Raw genomic sequence first — 10,046 nt, 5'->3', positions numbered from 1 at the left:
TTCAAAATAAAAGCCACCTCAGACTGAAATCCACAACATATAGGCCTATTTTGAAAGGTATAATATTGATAACAGATGCTCTTGTGTCTGATTTTATATTGTAGGCCTACTGGACTCTAAATGGGCTTGTTGAACAAAAATACTTGGAATCCATTAAAAAAATGAATCATAACAGGACTTTTATTCTGACACCACTATTAATCCTCATTCTTGGCTACGTTTCTGGTTTACCCCCAATGTTAAACCGACCTCTACCAACCACGGGGATACAGAAAAAAACGAGTCACCGTGAATTCAATTCACATCTCTTTTATCGGGTGAACGTGCTCCGGTGACAGTCCGTTTTCCCTGCAGTTATGAGGCTCCGCTGGTCCGGGGGCGTGCTGCTGTCGGTGGCGGCTGCCTACTACGTCTATACTCCGTTACCGAGTGCGGTGAGCGAGCCCTGGAAGCTCATTCTGCTGGACGCGCTGTTCCGGAGCTTCATACATGCGGTAGGACTGACTGGTAATGACTTGAAAATAGAATAGAACGTATTAGTTAAGGCAGGTGTTTTGCTGTAAATAGTATTGAATACTAGAATTAGTCGGTTCATGACATTAGTGCAGTGAACTGGTTAGCCTATGAGTCCCATCAGGTCATACAGCCCACAGGACAGTCAAATAACCTATCGTACCTTGACAGTCCATTAAGGGCACCAATCAGGGGCGTCATGCACCCCCAAAATCTGTGGGGGCACAAAGTATGTATGTGATGTGGTCTGGGGAATACATTTGAGAATTAAAAATTTTTCAAACACCTGAGACAGCTTTCCCCTGCAATCCTGAGCCATAATAAATATGCTTAATTCTATGTAAAAACAATCGGTCTATTTCTATATATATATATATATATAATATATATATATATATATATATTTTTATTTTTTTTTTACCCCATTTCTCCTCAATTTAGTTAAGACCTTGTCTCATTGCTGCAACTCCCCAACAGTCTTGGGAGAGGCGAAGGTTGAGACATGCGTCCTCTGAAACATTCTACATTTTTATTTCACCTTTATTTAACCAGGTAGGCTAGTTGAGAACAAGTTCTCATTTGCAACTGCGACCTGGCCAAGATAAAGTGTAGCAATTCGACACATACAACAACACATGACCCGCCAAAACACGCTGCTTCTTAACACTGCTCACTTAATCTGGAAGTCAGCCGCACCAATGTGTCGGAGGAAACAAAGTTCGACCCCCCCCTAACCCAAACGGCGCTGGGCCAATTGTGTGCCACCCTATGGGGTCCCAGGCTGTAGTGGTGAACCCCAGGCTGTAGTGGCGCCTTAGCACTGCGCCACGTGGGAGGCCAATACAACTATATTTCATCATATCTAAGCATACCTCTTGAGCTATCTGTATCCTGCTGACTAGTGGTTCTTTTTTTAAACAAACTAAATATGCTTCTCTGCATCTCTGCTAATATCTGGGTCTTATTCAGTACATTGCTTTTCTAAAGTCTACCAACATTGCCAGCAGGCATGCCAGCTAAGATAGATGGACAAGCTAGCTTGTCTAACTTGATTGATAGCCTGAAATGGCTTCTTGGTGGCTAGTTATGAGGTTGGGAGATTGGGAACCTATCTGGGCTAGTTAAACCCAGCTTCAAATAATTGCTAAGTGGCTAGTAGTGTTACAGAGAAAAAAGTAAAACAAATGATATATCTGTGGGGGCACGTACCCCTGTGCCCCCTATGGGCATGACGCCTCTGGTAATAGTGTTTTGGGTTGGAGAATAGTAGCATGACATTATATTCCTTTACTTGACTAGACTGTCTGAACTTTGAACCTCTATCATTGGCCAGCTACAATAAGGACATACACACAGGCCTTGTGTGGTGATAAGTTGAGTACACTGCATTCTTTTCCAGAAACTGCATTCTTTTCCAGAAAGTAGCCTGGCCCTCTTTGAAGTCACGTAGGTTGATTAATCGATCTTTTTTTATCTATAAATCTCTCTTACAAAAACTCCTGCCGTGCCTAACATCATTATTCATCTTTAGTTACTATACTATATATATCTAGATTGGAGACCTCCTTGTTGTGGAATGTGGTTGTTTTTCTTGACTATTTGTATTATTTTTTTACATTGTGTGTTATTTTTTGGGGAAAATTGTGTATATGCAGGGCTCCTTGCTCCCTTGCAGAAGAGACCTTGGTCTCAATAGTGACTCCAGTCAAATAAATAAATAATGAAAATTGTCTCAGTGGTCACTGGCCTTGTGCAACAGTGGTCAACAACAGTAAGGATCTGATGAAATAGAGAGTGGGGAGTGGCTGAGAGTCATCAACACGCCTTAGCCTGTGTCTCTACCTAACCTGAACTACCAGTCCAAACACCTTATTATTAGTAATACTGTAGAAGATTACACACACTGATCACACTGAGACCTGCAGTACCAGTCCCCACACCCTATACAGTATATCTGGATGGCTGGTTGTAGTTTTTACATCCCATCACTGTGTGCAGATATTAAACTGAGCGTGTGTGTGTGTGTTCCAGGGTGATGCGGCGCAAGCTCTAGGGGTGTGTCACAGTGTCCATATGTTGAACTCTGTGGTGTCTCGGTTGGAGGTGATTGAGCCATGGTCTAGTCCTACTGTACGTGTCACTGACTCCGCCTTGGGGGGCGTGCCCGCACGAGTGTTCCAGCCAGTTGGAGGAGGAGCCAAGCTCAGGAGGGGAGTGCTTTACTTCCATGGTGGGGGATGGGCCCTTGGCAGCGGACGTAAGTGTGTGTGTGCTAGAGTGTCTTTTTAAACATTCCATATGTGTTTATGCACAAAATGTTCTGCATTTGTATGTATGTGTAGGAATGAGATCTTATGACCTGCTGTGTAGGAGGATGGCTGAAGAGCTGGATACAGTCGTTGTGTCGGTTGAGTGAGTATCAGAATAATACTTTAAAAATATATCTACATAAATCATATGGGAACCGAACTGGAAACCGGAAGGCTACCATTGTGCCCATGAGCAAGGCACTTATACTAACTTAACTTATGGTGTGTTAATTGTTGTTACCATAGTTACCGCTTGGCCCCTGATTCAGTGTTTCCAGACCAGTACCATGATGCTCTAGCAGCTTCCAGGGCCTTCCTGTCCCCAGAGGTCTTGCAGCGCTTTGGGGTCAACCCAGCCAGGGTGGGGGTGTCTGGAGACAGCTCTGGGGGGAACCTCGCTGCAGCCGTGGCCCAGCGGGTACACACATGTAAACTTGCACACACACACACACTCACACACATAAACACACACACACTCACATTTTTTTTCTGGCCACAGATTTCTGCAGATGACAGTATGAGTGTGAAGTTCAGTATCCAGGCGTTGATCTACCCAGTCCTCCAGGCTCTAGACCTGAACACCCCGTCCTACCAACAGAACCACAACGTACCCATCCTGCACCGACACCTCATGGCCAGGTACAACACACACACACACACACACACACACACACACACACACACACACACACACACACACACACACACACACACACACACACACACACACACACACCTGTTACTAACCTTCCTTTCGCTCTCTAGGTTCTGGCTGATTTACCTGGGGGCTGATCCCTCTCTCCTCCCTCATCTCCTCTCCTCCCCCTCCTCCCTCCTTCATCCCTCCATCTCTCCTTCCATCCGTTCTCATCTCAACTGGACCTCCCTGCTCGCGGCCAAACACCAAAAGCATTACCGGCCCGTTGGCATAGAGACTGGGTCGCGGGAGGTCACGGGGATAGTGCCGGGGTTGGTGGATGTGCGAGCGGCGCCGTTGCTTGCAGAACAGGGGATTCTGGGTAGAACGCCGCGAGCGTACGTGATGACGTGTGAGTTCGATGTTCTGAGGGACGATGGGTTGATGTACGCCAGGAGACTACAGGACGCGGGCGTCACGGTTACCAGTGTTCACTATGACGACGGTTTCCACGGCTGCATGGTCTTCTCCTTTTGGCCGTTTTTGTCCTCCGTTGGCCAGAGGAGTCTGGACAACTACATCCAGTGGCTAGACCACAACCTCTAGAACAGCCATACTCAACAGGCGGACCGCGGTCTGGAACCGGACCCAGAAGAGGGTCGATACGGACAGTGTGTTTAAAATCTATTTTTTAAGAAATCAATCAGGCTTTTAACTTACTGCTGTTGAGTAGTTATCATGGGCAGGGGACTCGACCCCAAGGGGGCCCCCATGGATTTTGTTGAATCACTCAGGTATCATATGAACACACATAAGAAGACATGGCAAAATGTGTAGAATTGCAGGAAATTTGCTTTAAAACTGCAACAGTTTTTTTTGCCCCATGTCAAAATGTGTGGAATTGCAGAAAATTTGCTTTAAAACTGCTACGTTTTTTCTCCACCAGCAGAAGGGGTGTGAATTGTTTGAACAGTTTAGAGTTACATGCGTTGCAAAGGGTGGGTTTGTTACTACGCCGACAGATGACAGTACCCATCCGGACCTTTGCCACTTAGGAAATTTGTGTGACCAGACCATCTAAAATAGTAGTCTAGACCACGACAGAACCCTATGGAACCCAAGTTATGTTGAGAATCAAAACTATAGGATCACAACCTAGAACCCAATAGGAGCACCACTAGGACTAAAATGTCCAGGCAACCAGACAACCACACCTCCCATGCCTCTTTCCTTTTGACTACCTAGCTGATCCTGTGGTTGTTCAATGTAAAGACCGTGAACTGTCAGCTGTCTATGGAAACTGATTTAAAGCTTTGAATGCTAACAGTCTGATACACTGAAAGACTGACCAACATACACATCTGTGTGGAATCTCTGGGTTGTGCAATAATATGTTGTATTTATTTATTTGACCATTCCAAGCTTAGAGAAGCAGGCAGAAGAGGGCCAAAAACAGACCTCACCACATGTTTTAACTACAGCCCCCGAGGAACAGTGTTTTACCAGGGTATAGGACCACTAAGAGAGAATCTGACACGGCATGAGACCAGACAGGCTGAAAAGTATTTTTTATAGATATTATTTTAGAAATGAAGTAACTCACTGGGCAAAAATGGTTGAATCAACATTTTTTCCACTTAAAAAAAATCTGTGATGGAAAACTGATTGGATTTGCAAAAAGTCATTAACCTAAGGGAATTTTGTCATTTTTTTCACCCAACTTTTGACCTAAATCCAATGACATGGTGAAATTGTTTGTTGATTTCACGTTGAATTTACGTTATTGACAACTCAACCAAATCAAAACTACACGTTGAAATGACGTCTGTGCCCAGTGTGAAGATATGTTATGTGCAGAGAGAACATTGACCATAGAACGTGTGTTTTTTTAGTATAAGAAATATTGTCTGTTCTAAATCCGTCAAAGGATCAGGTGTTTGTGTTATGTGAAGATATAAAGCCATGTGAACCAGGAATTCCAGGTATTCCAAATGGGCTTTTATTTTAGAAAGATCTGTCCTCTTTTCTCACACAATGTACGTAGCTATTGGTTTGGCGTATTATGTTGATGTGTTTTCCTTTTGCCTGATATTTGTTGACCACTCGGACATTTCAATGTACTTTAGGCCTGGCCAAAGTCATACATTTAGACATATGGCTCTGGGCCTGGCTATTGACCCTGGGTGTAATACCACTACTAGACAGATGGTGACACTGTTGTGCCCTACAGATTAGAAAACCCCTTCCAAGAATCAACTGACTGTAAACTGGTAGGGAACAAAGGCCTCCGTTTGAGCTTCAAAACTGAAGTTTTATATTATCACTGGAGAGAATTTAAACTAATGAATATATGTACATAAAATATATATTTTATCTGATGTTGAGTCTAAATGGATCTGAAGTTTCAGTGGCGTGTATTGGTTCAGCTAACTTCCTGTTCTGAGCACAGTATTGTAATATACACTGCTCAAACAAATAAAGGGAACACTAAAATAACACATCCTAGATCTGAATGAATTAAATATTCTTATTAAATACTTTTTTCTTTACATAGTTGAATGTGCTGACAACAAAATCACACAAAAATGATCAATGGAAATCAAATTTATCAACCCATGGAGGTCTGGATTTCGAGTCACACTCAAAATTAAAGTGGAAAACCACACTACAGGCTGATCCAACTTTGATGTAATGTCCTTAAAACAAGTCCAAATGAGGCTCAGTAGTGTGTGTGGCCTCCACGTGCCTGTATGACCTCCCTACAACGCCTGGGCATGATCCTGATGAGGTGGCGGATGGTCTCCTGAGGGATCTCCTCCCAGACCTGGACTAAAGCATCCGCCAACTCCTGGACAGTCTGTGGTGCAACGTGGCGTTGGTGGATGGAGCGAGACATGATGTCCCAGATGTGCTCAATTGGATTCAGGTCTGGGGAACGGGCGGGCCAGTCCATAGCATCAATGCCTTCCTCTTGCAGGAACTGCTGACACACTCCAGCCACATGAGGTCTAGCATTGTCTTGCATTAGGAGGAACCCAGGGCCAACCGCACCAGCATATGGTCTCACAAGGGGTCTGAGGATCTCATCTCGGTACCTAATGGCAGTCAGGCTACCTCTGGCGAGCACATGGAGAGCTATGCGGCTCCCCAAAGAAATGCCACCCCACACCCCACACCATGACTGACCCACCGCCAAACCGGTCATGCTGGAGGATGTTGCAGGCAGCAGAACGTTCTCCACGGCGTCTCCAGACTGTCACGTCTGTCACATGTGCTCAGTGTGAACCTGCTGTCATCTGTGAAGAGCACAGGGCGCCAGTGGCGAATTTGCCAATCTTGGTGTTCTCTGGCAAATGCCAAACGTCCTGCACAGTGTTGGGCTGTAAGCACAACCCCCACCTGTGGACGTCGAGCCCTCATACCACCCTCATGGAGTCTGTTTCTGACCGTTTGAGCAGACACATGCACATTTGTGGCCTGCTGGAGGTCATTTTGCAGGGCTCTGGCAGTGCTCCTCCTTGCACAAAGGCGGAGGTAGCGGTCCTGCTGCTGGGTTGTTGCCCTCCTACGGCCTCCTCCACGTCTCCTGATGTACTGGCCTGTCTCCTGGTAGCGCCTCCATGCTCTGGACACTACGCTGACAGACACAGCAAACCTTCTTGCCACAGCTCACATTGATGTGCCATCCTGGATGAGCTGCACTACCTGAGCCACTTGTGTGGGTTTTAGACTCCGTCTCACTAGAGTGAAAGCACCGCCAGCATTCAAAAGTGACCATAACATCAGCCAGGAAGCATAGGAACTGAGAAGTGGTCTGTGGTTATCACCTGCAGAACCACTCCTCTATTGGGGGTGTCTTGCTAATTACCTATAATTTCAACCTGTTGTCTATTCCATTTGCACAACAGCATGTGAAATTTATTGTCAATCAGTGTTGCTTCCTAAGTGGACAGTTTGATTTCACAGAAGTGTGATTGACTTGGAGTTATATTGTGTTGTTTAAGTGTTCCCTTTATTTTTTTGAGCAGTGTACTTACAGGTGAAAAATGTTTTTATTTTATTTAACTAGGCAAGTCAGTTAAGAACAAATGCTGATTTACAATGATGGCCTACCCAGCCAAACCGTAACCCGGACGACGCTGGGCCAATTGTGTGCTGCCCTATGGGACTCCCAATCACGGCCGGATGTAATACAGCCTGGATTCGAACCAGGGACTGTAGTGACGCCTCTTGCACTGAGTTGCATTGCCTTAAACTGCTGCGCCACTCAGGAGGTGAAAAATGTTCTTCCTGTTAAAAATACAAATTTTGTGTGTGTGTGTGTGTGTGTGCTGTTCCAGTTTAAAGAATGCAGTTTGAACCTCCAGGGTGTTTTGAAACTGAGTGGCACGTCTCTTTATTGCTACAGGGTAAAATCACACACACACACAGACAGATACATACATACAGTGCACACACATACACTAACACACACATACATGCACACTAGCACGCCAGCTATATGGGAGTGTGTGAATTGAATGGTAGCAGAAGGTTTTAGGCAGGAGATTGCGTCCCCAAATTTAGAATTAGGGAACCTGTTCTAATTTTCTATCTTTCACGCTCTCCCTTCGCATTCTCTTTCTCAACTTCTGCCTTCCTTTCTTTCCTGGTCTCTGTCTCTCTATCTCTTTTCTTTCTCATACCCTGAAGAGGAAGAGGGTAACCTGACCCATCAGATGATCACATGACCTGTGACATGACAGTAGAAAGTGAACAGGTACAGTACATGCTCGATCAACACATCTGAGTGTGTGTGTGTGTGTGTACGCAAGTGACTACATGTTAGTGACTGCATGTCAGTATGTTTGTGCGTGTCCCTGACCTTGTTTGGGGAGTTAGTCTCTGTGCCCTGGGGAGTAACCTGTTAATCACATGCTGCTGGATGATTATTTCAAAAGAAAACAAAACCTACAGAATGAAAATGGAGAGGATGTGAAAAAAGAAGTGTGGGAGTCGATGGGGTAATGTGAGAGGAGAATGTTATCACTGAGAGTAAAGGTTACATTGTTCACTGCTTCCTGACAGGGAGAGAGATGGAGGGGGGAGTAAGGGAGGAAGAAGTAGGGAAAGAGAGAGAGAGAATGGGAGGAAGAGGGGTAGAGAGAGTGAGAGTGTGTGCTTCAGGGCAGTGTGCTAGAGACCAACGTAAAGACAGTCTGTATCTAGCCCCATTTATACCTGGTTCTAACATGCATCCTTTGTCTTGGGCTCCCGAGTGGCACAGCGGTCTAAGGCAATGCATCTCAGTGCTAGAAGGGTCACTAAAGACACCCTGGTTTGAATCCAGGCTGTATCCCAACTGGCTGTGATTGGGAGTCCCATAGGGCGGCGCACAATTAGCCCGGTGTCGTCTTGATTTGGCTGGTGTAGGCCGTCATTGTAAATAAGAATTTGTTCTTAACTGAATTGCCTAGTTAAATTAAAAAAGATGACTTCCATATTCTGATTGTGCCCACATTTTCAGACAGATGTAGATGATTAAAAGATGCATTGTGATCACATTTTTTCTGACCACCTCCGGAGGTAGTCAGGCACGCATTGTGCCTAGATATCTTACTAATGTAGACAGATCTGGAAAGTGAAATCACATCAAATCTTATTTGTCATATGCTTTGTAAACAGCAGGTGTGGACTAACAGTGAAATGCTTACATATATAAGCTGGGGCTTCCGTGTATGCAAATTATCCAATGGATATTCTTAACATTTAAAAAAAAAAAAGTATTTATTTTAAGACAATTACTGATGCAATAAGTCAACAGTGCTACCTGTCAATGAAATTAGAGGCTGGTATAATGATATTTTAAATGGTTTGACCATCCAGATATGTTTACACTTGATTGAGGAGGTGGTCAGGATGAGCTGATCACAATCAAATCCGTGTGTCCTTTAATTGTTTACACCTGTCTAAAAATGTGGGCACAATGAGGATGTGGACCAGATCATGACAAAGGGCACATGTTAGCACCAGGTAGAAAAGAGCTTCTGATATTGTTTCTCACACACTTCCCCCCTCTCTCTTTCCCCCCACATTGTAGGTTGGTTCTGACTGACTGCCTGATTCCTGAAGTGAAATGAGGCATTGAGTTAGCAGCTCACACTACAATGGTGCTAGTTACACACACACACACAGTCATACAGTCACACAGTCAGTATATCAACTTTAGTTGGGGCTTTTCCTGGCGTCAGAAAAAATAAACAATGCCAAAAACAGAACTCTGGAAAACCCAACATTTCCTCATTGGCCATTGGTCAGTTCTCTGATTCCCAATCTTTCAATTGGCCCATTCGATTGTCTCCCGCCTTCCACCCCCCTGTAGTGTGCGTGTGCCAGATATTACTGCAATGGTCATGGATGCATTGTTTAGCTGTATTTTGTGTGTGTGTGTGTGTGTGTGTGTGTGTTTCTGTCTGTGTGTGTGTGTTACAGCTGTGTGGTTGACTGAATTGTTTAGCTGGGAGAGAGTTCTGAGGAGGTCATGTCAACATCAAGGTCTAGAGAGAGAGAGTTGGGAAAGAAACAGAAAATAGAGAGTGGGGGAGTAG

The 10,046-nt window shown here is 44.8% G+C and overlaps 1 protein-coding gene across 2 annotated transcripts; it reads left to right on the top strand.

Annotated features, from left to right (window-relative positions):
* Window positions 1-211: 211 nt before the first annotated feature.
* LOC112236899 (neutral cholesterol ester hydrolase 1) lies at window positions 212-5,837 on the top strand. Of its 2 annotated transcripts, none has more exons than XM_024405516.2 (6): window positions 212-494; window positions 2,545-2,770; window positions 2,856-2,925; window positions 3,069-3,240; window positions 3,322-3,461; window positions 3,588-5,837. In XM_024405516.2, the coding sequence occupies exons 1-6, from the start codon at window positions 357-359 to the stop codon at window positions 4,063-4,065; spliced, it is 1,224 nt and encodes a 407-aa protein (XP_024261284.2). In that variant the 5' UTR covers window positions 212-356; the 3' UTR covers window positions 4,066-5,837. The 2 variants fall into 2 exon arrangements, with proteins under 2 accessions (XP_024261284.2, XP_024261285.2); XM_024405517.2 differs by having other exon boundaries at window positions 370-507.
* The last annotated feature ends 4,209 nt before the right edge of the window (window positions 5,838-10,046 follow it).

This window comes from Oncorhynchus tshawytscha, linkage group LG16, assembly GCF_018296145.1.
Source record: "Oncorhynchus tshawytscha isolate Ot180627B linkage group LG16, Otsh_v2.0, whole genome shotgun sequence".
NCBI classification, from domain to species: domain Eukaryota; kingdom Metazoa; phylum Chordata; class Actinopteri; order Salmoniformes; family Salmonidae; genus Oncorhynchus; species Oncorhynchus tshawytscha.
The sequence above is the reverse complement of the archived record's forward strand: the minus strand, read 5'-3'. Positions and strand labels throughout refer to the sequence as shown.

Coding starts and splice junctions, on each gene's coding strand:
- LOC112236899 (XM_024405516.2), top strand. CDS start 357: ATGAGGCTCCGCTGGTCCGGGGGCGTGCTGCTGTCGGTGGCGGCTGCC. Junction 495..2,544: donor TCCGGAGCTTCATACATGCG/GTAGGACTGACT, acceptor TGTGTGTTCCAG/GGTGATGCGGCGCAAGCTCT. Junction 2,926..3,068: donor ACAGTCGTTGTGTCGGTTGA/GTGAGTATCAGA, acceptor TTGTTACCATAG/TTACCGCTTGGCCCCTGATT.